The sequence below is a fragment of the Haematobia irritans genome, chromosome 3 (genome assembly GCF_050003625.1).
Source record: "Haematobia irritans isolate KBUSLIRL chromosome 3, ASM5000362v1, whole genome shotgun sequence".
Taxonomy (NCBI): Eukaryota; Metazoa; Arthropoda; class Insecta; order Diptera; family Muscidae; genus Haematobia; species Haematobia irritans.
This window is the reverse complement of record NC_134399.1, coordinates 24,835,770-24,853,466: the sequence shown is the minus strand read 5'-3', so window position 1 is coordinate 24,853,466 and position 17,697 is coordinate 24,835,770. Positions and strand designations below refer to the sequence as shown.

The window sequence follows — 17,697 nt, the reverse complement described above, 5'->3', positions numbered from 1 at the left end:
ATTTATTTCTATAGAAAATGTTGTCAAACTTGCATTTCTATAGAAAATTTTTACAAAATTTTATTTCCATAGAAAATTTTGTTAAAATTTTATTTCTATAGAAAGTTTTGTCAAAATTTTATTTCTATAAGAAATTTTTCCAAATTTTAATTCTATAGTAAATTTTGTCCAAATTTTATTTCTATAAAAAATTTTGTCCAAATTTTATTTCTATAGAAAATTTTATCAAAATTTTATTTCTATAAAAAATTTTGTCCAAATTTTATTTCTATAGAAAATTTTATCAAAATTTAATTTCTTTAGGAAATCTTGTCAAAATTCTATTTCTTTAGGAAATTTTGTCAAAATTCTAAAATACTTCTATAGAAAATTTATCCAAAATGTTATTTATATAGAAAATTTATCCAAAATGTTATTTCTATAGAAAATTTTGTCAAAATTTTATTTCTATACAAAATTTTGTCCAAATTTTATTTCTATATAAAATTTTTGCATAATTTTATATCTATACAAAATTTTTTTAAAGTTTATTTCTGTACAAAATTTTGGCAAAATTTTATTTCTATTCAAAATTTTTATTTCTATTTATTTCTTTTTTTTTTGTCAAAATTTTATTTCCACAGAAAATTTTGTAAAAATTTTAAAACCAAAATGGCAACCCTGTTGGTCAATATGTCTACGATAATGCCCTTGTTTGTCCAACATATATTGGCCACGCCACACTATAAGTTATGTTCGAAGACATACTGCAGCTTATTAATGGGTTCGATAACACATTTATCGATATTTTTGCTTTCGCCGACATTTCATAGCGTTTGGCCACAGACATTTCGTCCGGATAAACTTATAGTCTGAACGGCGCATAAAGGCAGATCGCCATTCGCCGATCTTTATCTAAACTTGTCGACTGCTGAAGTGTTTCCCACAAGACCATATAGCATTATAAGTCTAACCTCTGTCTGTACGCAATTTTTTGGCTTTTGTTCCCACTTTTTCCCTATTGCCCTTTTGTACGAGTTCAAGGCAATCGTGGCCTGTCTCATCCTTAAGGTTACGTATAGTGGTAGCCCGATATTTCAGGATCATTTAGACTATTCAGTCCATTGTGATACCACAATGGTGAACTTCTCAATGACAAGGGACCTCCTTTTTATAGCCGAGTCCAAACGGCGTTCCACATTGCAGTGAAACCACTTAGAGAAGCTTTGAGACCCTCCGAAATGTCACCAGCATTACTGAGGTGAGATAATCCACCTCGGAAAGACTTTTTGGTGTTTGGTCGAAACTGGGTTTGTATATGCGAGCGGGCATGCTAACCATTGCACCACAGTGGCTCCCCGTCTCACCTTTTCTTCAATATTAAGCTTAAAATTCAGGCGCTTATCCAATATAACTCCGAGGAATCTTTCACATTCACGAATATCTCCTTAGGAAATGAACTTAACCGTGGGAATTTTGCAGTACACTATTGGTCTGTCTTTCCTTTGCTCATTTCATACGGAGGGCTCTCTTCTCGCTGTATAATCCCCCATGTTCCGAAATTCCAAATCCTAAATCGTAAAATTATCGTTTGGCCATAAGATCCTAAACTTGAAACTTATAAACTTAAATATTGGTATTATAGTTTTCTTTAATGCGAAGTTCTAATTAAAATTGTATTGTAGTCCGAGAGTATCTCTATTTTTTTGGTCACAAGAAAAATAAATTCTTTCGATTTGCGATTCCGAATATCGGAACATGGGGGAATAACAGGTTGGCTGATAAGTCCCCGGTCTGACACAAAGATGGCGGCGCTAGTATTAAATGTATATTATTTTTATATAGTGTCAAAATTTGACGTCTGTAAGTCAATTAGTTTGTTAGTTAGAGCGTCTTTTGTAAAGCAACTTTTGTTATTGTGAAAAAAATGGAAAAAAAGGAATTTCGTGTTTTGATAAAATACTGTTTTCTGAAGGAAAAAATACGGTGGAAGCAAAAACTTAGCTTGATAATGACTTTCCGGACTCTGCCCCAGGGAAATCAACAATAATTGATTGGTATGCAAAATTCAAGCGTGGTGAAATGAGCACGGAGGACGGTGAACGCAGTGGACGCCCGAAAGAGGTGGTTACCGACGAAAACATAAAAAAATCCACAAAATGATTTTGAATGACCGTAAAATGAAGTTGATCGAGATAGCAGAGGCCTTAAAGATATCAAAGGAACGTGTTAGTCATATCATTCATCAATATTTGGATATGCGGAAGCTCTGTGCAAAATGGGTGCCGCGCGAGCTCACATTTGACCAAAAACAACAACGTGTTGATGATTCTGAGCGGTGTTTTCAGCTTTTAACTCGTAATACACCCGAGTTTTTCCGTCGATATGTGACAATGGATGAAACGTGGCTCCATCACTACACTCCTGAGTCCAATCGACAGTCGGCTGAGTGGACAGCTACCGGTGAACCGTCTCCGAAGCGTGGAAAGACTCAAAAGTCCGCTGGCAAGTAATGGCCTCTGTTTTTTGGGATGCACATGGAATAATTTTTATCGATTATCTTGAGAAGGGAAAAACCATCAACAGTGACTATTATATGGCGTTATTGGAGCGTTTGAAGGTCGAAATCGCGGAAAAACGGCCCCAAATGAAGAAGAAACAAGTATAAACGGCCGTAAGTTCGGCCAGGCCGAATCTTATGTACCCTCCACCATGGATTGCGTAGAAACTTCTACGAAAGACTGTCATTCACAATCGAATTACTTGGGTTGTGGTATCATAAAACTTCTTAACATCGTTTTCTAAATTGTGAGTTAGTCCATACGTGGTATACATTAGACAAAAAAAGTATGTGTAGGTAAGTCTACAAATAATTACGAATCGATATGGACTTTTGCACGGTACGTAGGGAGCCAGAATTGCAATATGGGGGTCGCTTATATGGGGGCTATATACAATTATTGATATGGACCAATTTTTGTGTGATTGGGGATCGATATATCTGAGGGCTATATATAACTTTAGACCGATATGGACCTAGTTAGGCATGGTTGTTAACGGCCATATACTAACACAATGTACCAAATTTCAACTGACTCGGATGAAATTTGCTCCTCCAAGAGGCTCCAAAACCAAATCTCGGGATCGGTTTATATGGGGGCTATATATGATTATGGACTGATATGGACCACTTTTGGCACGGTTGTTAAATATCATATACTACCACCACGTACAAAATTTCAACCAGATCGGATGAATTTTGCTTCTCCAAAAGGCACCGGAGGTCAAATCTGGAGATCGGTTTATATGGGTGCTATATATAATTATGGACTGATATGAACCAATTCCTGCATGGTTGTTGGATACCATATACTAACATCACGTACCAAATTTCAACCGAATCGGATGAATTTTGCTCTTCCAAGGGGCTCCGGAGGTCAAATCTGGGGATCGGTTTATATGGGGACTATATATAATTATGGATCGATTTCGACCAATTTTTGCATGGTCGTTAGAGACCATATATTAACACCACGTACCAAATTTCAACTGAATCAGATGAATTTTGGTCTTCCAAGAGGCTCCGGAGGTCAAATCTGGTGATCGGTTCATATGGGGGCTATATATAATTATGGACCGATATGGACCAATTTTTGAATGGTTGCTAGAGACCATATACTAACACCATGTACCAAATTTCAGCCGGATTGGATGAAATTTATTTCTCTTAGAGGCCTCGCAAGCCAAATCGGGGGATCGGTTTATATGGGGGCTATATATAATTATGGACCGATGTGGACCAATTTTTGCACGATTGTTAGAGACCATATACTAACACCATGTACCAAATTTCAGCCGGATCGGGTGAAATTTGCTTCTCTTAGAGGCCTCGCAAGCCAAATTTGGGGGTCCGTTTATATGGGGGCTATGCGTAAAAGTGGACCGATACGGCCCATTTGCAATATCATTCGACCTACATCAATAACAACTACTTGTGCCAAGTTTCAAGTCGATAGCTTGTTTCGTTCGGAAGTTAGCGTGATTTCAACAGACGGACGGACGGACGGACATGCTCAGATCGACTCAGAATTTCACCACGACCCAGAATATATATACTTTATGGGGTCTTAGAGCAATATTTCGATGTGTTACAAACGGAATGACAAAGTTAATATACCCCCATCCTATGGTGGAGGGTATAAAAAGTGTTGTTCCACCAAGACAACGCACCGTGCCACAAGTCATTGAGAACGATGGCAAAAATTCATGAATTTTGCTTCGAATTGCTTCCCCACCCACCGTATTCTCCAGATCTGGCTCCCAGCGACTTTTTCTTGTTCTCAGACCTCAAAAGGATGCTCGCAGGGAAATAATTTGGCTGCAATGAAGAGGTGATCGCCGAAACTGAGGCCTATTTTGAGGCAAAACCGAAGGAGTACTACCAAAATGGTATCAAAAAATTGGAAGGTCGTTGTAATCGTTGTATCGCTCTTGAAGGGAACTATGTTGAATAATAAAAATGAATTTTGACAAAAAAAATGTGTTTTTCTTTGTTAGACCGGGGACTTATCAGCCAACCTGTTATCTCTAATAGTAATTGAAAAGTTTCCGCTTACTGCAAATGCTTGATCATCTGTGTTTGCCAGATGATACTTCCTTTTTGTAAGGAAATCATAAGATTGTTTATACCAAAGTTTCAAAGAAAAGGTGATAGAATATCTCCTTAGGATGGGCCTCTGTTCATCTTAGAATGTCTGCCTGTCCTAGAGTGGCGAAAATACTTCTCTTCGTTAGAAGTTCTTCTATCAGCATGAGTACCCCTTGATCAACATTTAGAGTTCAGAATGTATTTATAATTGAACTAGGATGACGTCATTGAATACCGTCGTCTGTCGGTCAGTATTTGCATTTCCTCATGAATAATCCCAACAGGTTCGGTGATCTCAAATGGCGCAAAGCTTCAAGGGGAAACTCAAATTATTCAAAGCTAAACTTGAATCTGTAACAATATCCACAACGTTTATGATATTTCCAATAAGATTTTCACTCTCCCGATTACCAGTCCTTCAAGTTATATGCTCATTCACCGTTTCCAATACATAATCTCTCTTAATAAATTATAACACATGTTTTTTTCTTTTATTTACAGCCAATGATGTTATTGATGCAATGCAACCCTGGAAGTTAATCCTGGATGACCAGATTGCCCGGATTGTGGGTGAAAGTAAAGTTGATCTTTTAAAATCGGATTGTGATAGAAGGGAGTGTAATATAGGAAATTTCTTTGCCGATTCAGCAGTATATGCATTCACAAAACTAAACCCTTACAATGAATCCAATTGGACGCAGGCAGCTATAGCCCTTATTAATACAGGAGCAATAAGAGTGCCATTGTACAAAGGAAGTAAGTTAAGATGATATATAAGAAGAAATTCAATTCCGTAATAAAAATTGAATTTATTATATTAATCTACACTACTACTTCCATATCTCAATCTCTGTGTAGATCTCTCCTATGGACATATATCAACTATGTCACCATTTGAAAATAAAATGGCTGCCTTTACCCTACCCGGAGCACAAGTGCTAGAAGCTTTGGAATTTAGTCTCAACGAAATTGATTTATTCAACAACAAAACTTCTTCCAGTATATTTTTACAAGTTTCTGGATTGAAGGTTGTCTACAATTTCACTAAACCCAATGGTCATCGTGTTCAGCAGATAAAAGTACGCTGCAAATATTGCAGTGTGCCCATCTACCAGCCTTTAGATGTGAAGGAAGATTATCGGATAATATCATCTGACTTTATAGCTGAAGGTGGTGGGGGTTTTACCATGTTCCGGGACTATGGCAAAGATTTACAGTGAGTATACAATTTCCAGGAAGATTGTAGACTTAAAGGTTTTCACATTCTGGCAGGAGGCAAGGGTAGACTTCATACCCAAAAGATAATGGAACGCGGAATTTCGAGTGAAATACTAAGATATATGCAGCATGCATATGTGAAGGCACGATCGTTAGAGACGGTCCTACATAAGGTGGTAGGGATTCTAGCTAAGAAGGAATTTGAACCCGTCTGTTACATAGGCGATGTTATAATAACAGGTTGGCTGATAAGTTCCCGGTCTAACAAAGAAAAACACGTGTTTTGTCAAAATTCGTTTTTATTATTCAACATAGTTCCCTTCAAGAGCGATACAATGATTATAACGACCTTCCGATTTTTTGATACCAGTTTGGTAGTACTCCTTCGGTTTTGCCTCAAAATAGCCTCAGTTTCGGCGATCACCTCTTCATTGCAGTCCAATTTTTTCCTGCGAGCATCCTTTTGAGGTCTGAGAACAAGAAAAAGTCGCTGGGGGCCAGATCTGAAGAATACGGTGGGTGGGGAAACAATTCGAAGCCCAATTCATAAATTTTTGCCATCGTTCTCAATGGCTTGTGGCACGGTGCGTTGTCTTGGTGGAACAACACTTTTTTCTTCTTCATATGGGGCCGTTTTGCCGCGATTTCGACCTTCAAACGCTTCAATAACGCCATATAATAGCCACTGTTGATGGTTTTTCCCTTCTCAAGATAATCGATAAAAATTATTCCATGTGCATCCCAAAAAACGGAGGTCATTACTTTGCCAGCGGACTTTTGAGTCTTTCCACGCTTCGGAGACGGTTCACCGGTCGCTGTCCACTGTCGATTGGACTCAGGAGTGTAGTTATGGAGCCATGTTTCATCCATTGTCACATACCGACGGAAAAACTCGGGTGTATTACGAGTAAAACAGCTGCAAACACCGCTCAGATTCATCAACACGTTGTTGTTTTTGGTCAAATGTGAGCTAGCGCGGCACCCATTTTGCACAGAGCTTCCGCATATCCAAATATTGATAATTGATATGACCACCACGTTCCTTTCATATCTTTAAGGCCTCTGCTATCTCGATCAACTTCATTTTACGGTCATTCAAAATCATTTTGTGGATTTTTTTGATGTTTTCGCCGGTAACCACCTCTTTCGGGCGTCCACTGCGTTCACCGTCCTCATTTCACCACGCTTGAATTTTGCATACCAATCAATTATTTTTGTTTTCTCTGGGGCATTGTCCGGAAACTCATTATCAAGCCAAGTTTTTGCTTCCACCGTATTTTTCCCTTCAGAAAACAGTATTTTATCAAAACACGAAATTCCTTTTTTTCACTATAACAAAAGTTGCTTCACAAAAGACGCTCTATCTCACAAACTAATTGACTTACAGACGTCAAATTTTGACACGAATCATTTGAAGGTTGGTACTATATAAAAATAATATGCATTTAATGCTAGCGACGTCATCTATGTGTCAGACCGGGGACTTATCAGCAAACCTGTTATTTCTGCAGGGAACGGAACAAACTTGCAGGAGGGCGCAAGGGATCCTGAGGTGACGCACTGGATATATGAGAGCTTAACCCTTTCGACCCTAAAGTTGTCTGTGGGCAACTTTTTGTTTTTTGAGACTCACTGTCAGCGTTGTTTTTGTTCATAAAACTGTAACGGTATCGAAAGCTACAAGTGTTTTCTTCAAGTTGAATGAAAAATCAGCTAATTTGGTTGTCAATTAGCAAAAAATTTTTCATTAATACGCACGTACCTCAAGAAAAAAATATTTGCGAATTTAAAAAGAGGTTTTTATACATGTGACTTTTTTCAAAAATTACAACTAAAATGTTGAAAGTTTTTATTAAATCTATTGTAGTAAATGTCAAATAAAATATTTCTGGAAGTCAAATCTTAGAATTGCAAAAAAGCAACAGATGGGAAATTTTTAAAATTGAAAAGTTGCCTGTGGGCAACATTGGGCAATTGTGGTAGTAGGTTAGGTTAGGTTAGGTTAGGTGGCAGCCCGATGTATCAGGCTCACTTAGACTATTCAGTCCATTGTGATACCACATTGGTGAACTTCTCTCTTATCACTGAGTGCTGCCCGATTCCATGTTAAGCTCAATGACAAGGGACCTCCTTTTTATAGCCGAGTCCGAACGGCGTTCCACATTGCAGTAAAACCACTTAGAGAAGCTTGAAACCCTCAGAAATGTCACCAGCATTACTGAGGTGGGATAATCCACCGCTGAAAAACTTTTTGGTGTTCGGTCGAAGCTGGAATCGGACCCACGACCTTGTGTATGCAAGGCGGGCATGCTAACCATTGCACCACGGTGTGGTAGTAAAATTACATATTTCTGAACATAAGACCTGGAGAAAAAAGGTTTGAAAAACAATGATTTTCAAAAAATTTTGAACTTCAATTGGGATGTCCCAGTGACGAAAAATGCGGCGATGATGTGGAAAACATATCTGCAGTGCAGTGGGGAATTTGGAAGGAATCGTAAAAAGGGAGGAAGTCACTTCTTGGCAACATACTAGTGGATTAGCACGAATATTGACGCTTTATAATACTTTGGTTTTTTACACCGCCAGTTAAATTGACATGGGTTAGAAACAAAAAAAAAAAAAAAAACAAAACATTTTCGTGAGTCACGCGTGATTCACGCGAAGCCGTGAATGAAATTTAAACGAAATCTCGTGAATGAAATTTAAACGAAACCTCGTGAAAGTGCGTGAACGGGATTACAGAAAAAAATGTGTGGCGCGTGGGCGTGAGTAAAAGTCAAATTGTATTCGTGATTGTGAGTGAGTAAACTTTCTCCGAAATCACGCTCCCGATAAAAATTTATTTTCACGATCCAACCCACGCTCACGATCCAACTCACGCTCAAGATAAAATTCACGTTAACAATAAAATTCATATTCACGTTAAAATTCGCACTCACGGTAAAACAGACACAAAAAGTCACAATCACGAACAAATTCACGTTCACGATTAAATTCAAGCTCACCGATTTTAATCACCTTTACATATTTAATCACGCTTAAGATTTCAATAGCGTGAGTCACGAGAAATTTCGTTAATTACCAGAATTTTATTGAGCCACGAAAATTGTCGTGTTCCGAAAATATTCGTGACTTACGAGATTTGTCGTGAATTACGAAAATTGTCGTGAATCGTGCGAAAGCGTGAGACATAAACATTGTTCATGTGTGAGCTTGTGCGTGTATGACTTTTCATTTCGTGACCGTGAATTCCTACCCACATGGCATGCGTGAGTACAAATATTTCTTCGTGAATGTGTTTGAGCGTGATTGAAATTCCACTCACGCGCGCATCTAAGTATATATTTACTGTAAAATAACAAAAAACTTAACAAAAATCCAATAAAACGTAATACGTCTATCATTACAAAACAAAATAGTTTGTAGTCACAATTGCCCAAAGTTGCCCACAGGCAACATTCTCTACCGCCTAAACGAATGGGCGTGGCGACCCGAAATTTTGGCTAGACGCTTCTTAAATGACTTCAACATGATTAAAAGTAAAAAAAAAAAAAATAGCGATACCTATAAAAATTCGGGGTCGAAAGGGTTAATTAGGTCAATCCCGACATACGCATCGACAGTCTGGTGGACATCAATGGAGAGGAAATGCAACATAGAAATTGTAGAAAGGGTCCAACGGCCATCTTGTCTTGAAATAACTGTGGCAATGAAGACCACGTCAATTAGAACCTTGGGGACAATAGTGGACTTAAGGCCTATAGAACTTCAGATAAGAAGCGTAGCCGCCATGGGTGCGACGAGATTGAAGATGTTGGGAGAATGACGAACCATCAATGGATAAAAGGGGCGACGGTATGAACCAGGGGGCTAATCACGGCATTCGATATCGAATTCATAATCGTATCGAAAAAATTGTCGATACGATTAAAAGTTTGGATCACGGCATTCGATCGAAATTTGATGCAATTTCTCAAGCGTTGCCAACAGCAAAAAACGAAGCAGAGCAAAATGAAATGACAAAACTAAGTTAGCGTCACAAAATAGAATGTAGAAAAAAACATGTTTTTGGAGGTTTCAAAGTAAAAAGTAAATTGTATTGCATTATATCTTATGGACCCATATCTCTTTTTACATTCCTCCAAATTCCTTCCTAATTGGAGGATGAGATGAATATAAAATAATTCGGCGACAAATAAGGAATAAAAGTGCACATTGTTATTGGTGTAAGTACATGGGTTTGAAATGGTGTGCACTGTTAGAAAGTCACCTTTTGTAGGCTCAATGGACGATTTCGGCTGACGAAGGAGGCGTTCAAATGGAAAATAATTTTTGGTGGCATGTCAACGTCAATTTTATCACTTTACAAGTGTCTGCCGTCTTAAAACTTTTTGCGAGTGGGAGACTTCATAATTCACTATTCTTACAAGGTGGTCCAGAAGCGTTATGTTGTCACGGAATGGTACGGTAGTTGGTCGATCACAACCTCTTGAATATCGATCTAGCATGTGCGCTTTATATATGGTTCTTTTCCAAGCTAGAATGCCCGCTGCGAACACTACTATGACCAATTTTTGTTTAACTTTTATTGGAATTGCATTGGTCCTAAATATTAAAAATATGTTCATTATATGTAAATTTACTACAAACTAGCAACAATTCGAACTAAAACTAATATATTTACTATTCCTATATGGCGAAAACAATGTAAAAAACATGTGAAAAATGTTTTACGATTGCAATTTACCAATCGAAAAAATTGTCGATCAAAAAAACTCGATATCGACTCCCGTGATCCGAAAAATTTAGATTTCGATCAAAAGTTCTCGATATCGAATGCCGTGATTAGCCCCCAGATAAGAAAAAAGTCTGGAGAATTACTCAAGGGGAGTAGGACGATAGTCGGGGGGACCGTGGGAATAATGACCTGCCATATAGAATTGAGAACACATACATACTCGTATATGCCCAATTGGAGCAGCAGAGGATTATGTATGTAGGTCGTGTTTTGAGGATGATGAGACCTCGAGACCTTTGTCATTGTCCTGCCTTTACTGGGCAAAGGGTTAACCACATGGGTGCACACAGAAAAGAGATTGGTTGGAAATCGATTATAATAATGAACATTCTTGCTGTAGAACTAAATATCAATTGTATCTACAAATATTCTGTAGTTACTACATACATTCTATTCTTAAGACCATTTGGGAGTTATTTAAATAAAAAGTTATTTATGATAATTGATAAATGATTGGGTTAAGGCCGGTATGCACCTCTAGCGAAAAATTTCATTCCCATAAGAAATGCATTGCTATTTGTGCTAACGAAATTTTCGGTAGCTTTCAATTTCGTAAGCTGGTACGCACCTCTAATGAAAATAACAGGGTTGTCAAAAGCATATTTTGGCAGCAAACATTTAATTTATTACAATCATTGTGTGCGTAAAAGTTTTAAAAGGTCTGTAAATAATAAACAAATTATTTGAGGAATATTTGGAACATATATTAAAAATTTGTAAAAGCGATTAGCTGGTTTAAAATTTGTGTTCACAGCCCTGTTTTTTTGTTGTAGACTTAAATAAATTTTTGCTACCGAAAATTTCGCTAAAGGTGCATACCGGCCTTTAACCAATTGCTTCTCCTATGAAAAATTTTATTGGGAATCGGTTGACAGTACCTACATAGAAACATTTGTGCAACTTTCATTCTGTACTCGTCCTAACCATACGGTTATATAAACCAAATGTTAGTTGAAATATTTATTGATTGTCATTATTGTTATTATTTCAAATTTATCAATGAAAGCCAAAAACGTCATTATGTAAAATACAAACCAAAAAGAAATAATATTTTATTTATCTGTGCGGTGAGTGAAATGCTTATATATCTTACTTTTGAACGAGTCAAGATTTGGCCATCTAAGGAAATTTTTCATCAGCGAACTATTGGTATTTTAATTGATACTTATTCATTTCCTTTATAGGTTTTATATTTTACTTACAAGGAAGATGTTCTTTGCATGTCAAAACGTTGAAGATATGCCAATTTTACACGCAACGAGATGGCTTTGTGAATTAATCATTCGTAAAAGTTACAAAGACATTAAAAAATTCCAACATAATAATTGCAATTTGGATTCGGATGTTTCTATCAGAAGTGTCGGACACTGTTGGTATCGGTCCAGGTTACTCGAACTTAAAGTAACATCAGGAGATTTTAAATTGTGGGAAAACTCAATACAAATTCATACTAATTTTGAGACATCCAAAAAATTATTTAAGATGGTAAATAGTGGTCCTTGTTTGTGATATAGCCCTCGTACTGGAACGGACAGTACGAGGGCTATAGCTCGTTCTTACTTCTTGACTGCTTTGAAGTGTAAATCCACATCATGGGTTACATGTGCCAATAATTTTAATATGGCCGCAATAGAGTTATTAGATGTGTGCACGTCAGTGACATTTAACCAGTGCTCACGCGCGATTTTTATGACACACTCCCTACCACCATACTAATGAACTTCTTTCAAATACTAGCATTCACTAATACATGTATTTATGTAGTTTTACGGTTATGCTATACGTTAATTTGCCTTTAAATAAATATAAATCAATAACCAATATGTGTTTTTATGTCTTTCAACTTGGTGGTGGAAATAAATTATTTCCAAATTCGATTGTACCTACTAATAGAAATGGTCCACGCGACCGAATGATGAAGGTAGCTATAACCGATGTCGTCGGCAGACCCAACCAATACCATATGAGATATTGGTTGTGTCGACCAATTTTTATAGAAATAAAATTTTGACAAAATTTTCTATAGAAATAACATTTTAAAAAATTTTTTCTATAGAAATAAAATTTTAACAAAATTTTCTATAGATATAAAATTTTTGAAACATTTTCTATAGAAATAAAATTTTGCGAAAATTTTTATAGAAATAAAATTTGTCTAAGTTTGTTGTTTTTGTTTTTCGACCTTTTATACCCTCCACCATAGGATGGGGGTATATTAACTTTGTCATTCCGTTTGTAACACATCGAAATATTGCTCTAAGACCACATAAATTATGTATATTCTGGGTCGTGGTGAAATACTGAGTCGATCTGAGCATGTCAGTCCGTCCGTCCGTCTGTTGAAATCACGCTAACTTCCGAACGAAACAAGCTATCGACTTGAAACTTCGCACAAGTAGTTGTTATTGATGTAGGTCGGATGGTTTTACAAATGGGCCATATCGGTCCACTTCTACGTATAGCCCCCATATAAACGGACCCCCAAATTTGGCTTGCGATTGCTCTAAGAGAAGCAAATTTCATCCAATTCAGCTGAAATATGGTACATAGTGTTAGTATATTGTCTCTAGTGTCTAGTGTCTAGTGTTAGTATATTGTCTCTAATAATTATATATAGCCCCCATATAAACCGATCCCCTGATTTGGCTTGCGGAGCCTCTAAGAGAAGCAAATTTCATCCGATCCGGCTGAAATTTGGTACATGGTGTTAGTATATGGTCTCTAATGACCATGCAAAAATTGGTCCACATCGGTCCATAATTATAAATAGCCCCCATATAAACCGATCCCCCGATTTGGCTTGCGGAGCCTCTAAGAGAAGCAAATTTCATCCGATCCGGCTGAAATTTGGTACAGGGTGTTAATATATGGCCTCAAACACCCATGCAAATTGGTCCACATCGGTCCATAATTATATATAGCCCCCATATAAACCGATCACCAGATTTGACCTCCGGAGCCTCTTGGAAGACCAAAATTCATGTGATTCAGTTGAAATTTTGTACGTGGTGTTAATATATGGCCTCAAACACCCATGCAAAAATTGGTCGAAATCGGTCAATAATTACATATATAGGCCCCATATAAACCGATCACCAGATTTGACCTCCGGAGCCTCTTGAAAGACCAAAATTCGTCCGATTCGGTTGAAATTTGGTACCTGATGTTAGTATATAGTAGAGGTGTGCACGTGACACGAAATTTTCGTGACTCACGAAAATTTTCGTGACTCACGCGTGAGCCGTGAGTCACGATGGAGTCAATCTCGTGAGCGTGCGTGAGCGTGATCAAGCTGAAAATTTTCGTGCGTGAGCGTGAGTCACGAAAAAAATTCTTCGTGAATGTGCGTGAGTAAAAATGTTTGATAATTACACTCACGAAAACAAAATCACGCTCACGATTTGAATCACGGTAACTAGTTTAATCACGCTCACGATTTAAATCACGCTCACGATTTGAATCACGCTCACGACTTGTATCACGCTCACGATTTGAATCACGCTCACGAGTTGAATCACGATCTCGATTTGAATCACGATCACGATGTCAATCGCACTCACGATGTTAGTCACGCCCACGATTTTAATCACGTTCACGACATTGGTCACACTCACGACTTTGGTCACACTAAACCTTCCAATGTATGGATTGTGTAATAGTTTTTTTTTCATTTAAAATTAATTGAAAGCGCTGGTTTTCGGTGCAAAAACCGAGTATAGTGCCGTTCCTTAAACAATAAAACCTTTTATAAAATATTGCTTTGTTTTTTTTCTAACGAAAATGAGAAATATTGTCGAAAAAGTGTACCATAAAAAATTGGTAGATTAAATAAAATTCGAATTAACGAGTAAAGTAGAAAGTCGGGCCGGGCCGACTACATCATACCCCAAATCACCCCTACTGAATTAGTGAACATTGTTTGTAGGGTATCAATGATATAGGTTTGGGGAAAACCACATTTCCAGATTTAATAACATTACTGGGTATATGGGAGTTTTATCATAATCTGAACAGAAATGTCTGATATTAACACAGGAGTATAGTTGATTCTGAACCTACAGAGTTATTTAGTATGCTACTAATATTGAGTCCTTTATTAAAAAAATTAGTGTGGGTAATAAATTCAAATTTCTGAAAATAGATTTATGTAATAGCTACATACAAGTCTCAATACGATCGGCTAATACATGTTTATTTGAAATTTGAGCAGCATAGGTTAATAAATAAGAGTATTATGGTCAAATTTGGGAAAATCGATCGATGCATTTATATGGGAGCTATATCCATATATTGGTTGATACCACAGAGGGTTGCCTTGTGCTAAATTAGAGTAAGATCGGGTATTAGATAAGGCTACTATGGTTAGAAATAAAGTTACAAGGGGTACATTTTTCAAAAACGGGCGAAAAATATATATAAGAGCTATATCTAAATATGACCCGATTTGGATTATATTTTGCAGGTTTTGTTGATATTACAGGAGATTACCTTGCGCTAGCTTTGAGTAAGATCGGTTAATAAATGAGGCCACAATGGTCAACAATAAGGTTATAACAATAATATATAAATTCCTTCGTGAGTGTGCGTGAGCGCCTTGAAATTTTTTCGTGCGTGAGTGTGCGTGAGCAAAAAATTTCTTTCGTGAGTGTGCGTGATTTTTTAAAATAAATCCATTCGTGAGTGTGCGTGAGTGTGAGCGGCTCGAATATTTTTCGTGCGTGAGCAAAAATTTTCTTTCGTGAGTGTGCGTGAGCGTGAATGCCTCGAATTTTTTTCGTGCGTGAGTGTGCGTCAGTAGAATTTTTCTGTCGTGAGTGTGCGTGAGCGTGATTTTTTAAAATAAATTCATTCGTGAGTGTTCGTGAGCGTGAGCGGTTCGAAAATTTTTCGTGCGTGAGTGTGCGTGAGTAAGGTTTTTCCGTCGTGAGTGTGCGTGAGCGTGAGTAAAATATTACTCACGTGCACACCTCTAGTATATAGTATCCACCAACCATGCAGGAATTGGGTCATATCAGTCCTTAATTTTATATGTCCCCCATATAAACCGATCCCCAGATTTGACCTCCGGTGCCTTTTGGAGAAGCAAAATTCATCCGATCTGGTTGAAATTTGGTACGTAGTAAATAAACCGATCACCAGATTTGACCTCCGGAGCCTCTTGAAAGACCAAAATTCGTCCGATTCGGTTGAAATTTGGTACCTGATGTTAGTATATAGTATCCACCAACCATGCAGGAATTGGGTCATATCAGTCCTTAATTTTATATGTCCCCCATATAAACCGATCCCCAGATTTGACCTCCGGTGCCTTTTGGAGAAGCAAAATTCATCCGATCTGGTTGAAATTTGGTACGTAGTAAATTTGGTGGTAGTATATGATATTTAATAACTGTACCAAAAGAAACATAAGAAAATAAAATTTCTATATAATTTTTATAGAAATAAAAGTTTGGCAAAATTTCCTATAGAAATAAAATTTTAACAAAATTTTTTACAGAAATAAAATTCTAAGAAATACAATTTTGAAAAAATTTTCTAAGAAATACATTTTTGACTAAATTAATTTAAAAAAAAAAAAATTAAAATTTTGAAAAGTAAAATTTTTTGTAAAATTTTCACCAAATTGTGGTAGATTATTTTTGACTCAAGTGGCAACCGTGATAGTAGTACATTAGTGGCGAAAGTCTCCTTCTCTCTCTTTGCAGTTATCTTCAGATCAAGCGTTCCCTAGGTTTTGGTAATAAACCAGAAATTATGATATATGCCTTTGGCATTGGTTATCTCACTTGTCATGATAATAACTACCAAGAATTGCGATTCGCCGTCCTTACGATCTTCTCCTTGCCTCCCGTAAACTGAGATAGCCATAATTATTGTGTGAAAGAAATAATTCATATCTATCAAATATTTGCAAAAATAAACAAAAAATACATATTATTACAAGTTTAATACTAGTTCATTGGACATGAAGATTAAGGAATTGGTATTATTAAGTTATTGAAAAGAAATCGCCAGATACTAGGGATTTTTCCAGCGATCCCGTTCTCGTGAATTCCCGGGAAATTCGATAAAAATTCCCGCTTTCCCGGGAATGCAAAAAGTCCGGGAAAAAGAAAACCCTACCAGATACCCATCTCCCTAAGCCTAACTAGACATATATTTCTTTGCTAGCTAATGAAAGTTTCCGTAGTCTTTAGTGTAGATCTGCATTAATTTCAGGCTAACATAACAAATTTTTTGTTTTTATATTTTCAGAAAAGAATTAACTGATTTAGAAGCCATTTGTGACTACGTAAATGATAACTCACCCATAACCACGGGTTTGGAGAATAGAATCAGCGTCGTATTCTAAATAAAGTATTATTTTTCACCGAACTATATACCAAAGTATTAAATTCAATGAACAATATTTAATTCAACGAACAAATAAAAAAAGTTTTTAATTTATATAAAATATATAAATACGTATTGAATTATTTCTACAAAAAAATATATTTCAACTCATTATATTGGTAGATGAAAAAGTACGTTCGTGTTTTGTCAATAGATGTCATTAAACTCGTCTGTCTCCAATGCTGTCAATACATTACATCACTCTATGATACATCTAAGAAAGATACTGTCAATGTTATAAAAATAAGACCAAATACATGGAACTATCGGACACATTCGAATAGATTTGCCTTTTAAAGGCAAAAAAGATATTTTTTTATTGATTCTGTTGCTAGAAATCTATATTAACAAAAAAAAATAGCCTGGCTTGATATCAGGCTAACATAAAAATGGAAACCATTTTATTTTGTATTTTACATCAATTTAATAAAAAAAAATCGGAATAGGAAAAGTTGAAAAAAGGCTACAGCTGTTTAAAAAATTACTGAAAGTAATGAAAAAATCCAGTAATGAAAAAAGCCATATTTTTTATTATAAAAAGGAAGAACACCACTCAACGCTTGCCTTTGTTCTAGATATTTCAGTATTTGACCGTCAAATAAACATGACATCGACAAACAAACCGTCTTGAACCATTTAAAAAAGGCTGGTAATAAAA

The 17,697-nt window shown here is 36.5% G+C and overlaps 1 protein-coding gene and 1 long non-coding RNA gene across 2 annotated transcripts in view; both read left to right on the top strand.

The window, feature by feature from the left end:
* The window catches only part of LOC142228362 (5'-nucleotidase-related protein-like), a 70,318-nt gene extending 53,210 nt beyond the window's left edge, over positions 1–17,108 (top strand). Inside the window, exons 5-7 of the mRNA XM_075298769.1 lie at positions 5,129–5,383; positions 5,486–5,843; positions 16,902–17,108. Coding sequence (XP_075154884.1) covers positions 5,129–5,383; positions 5,486–5,843; positions 16,902–16,998 — 710 coding nt within the window. The 3' untranslated portion in view covers positions 16,999–17,108. The remainder of the gene's footprint in view (positions 1–5,128; positions 5,384–5,485; positions 5,844–16,901) is intronic.
* Positions 9,596–10,693, top strand: LOC142229518 (uncharacterized). Its single transcript, XR_012720425.1, has 2 exons — positions 9,596–10,074; positions 10,128–10,693. It is a non-coding gene; the product is annotated as an uncharacterized LOC142229518 (long non-coding RNA).
* Positions 17,109–17,697: the final 589 nt, after the last annotated feature.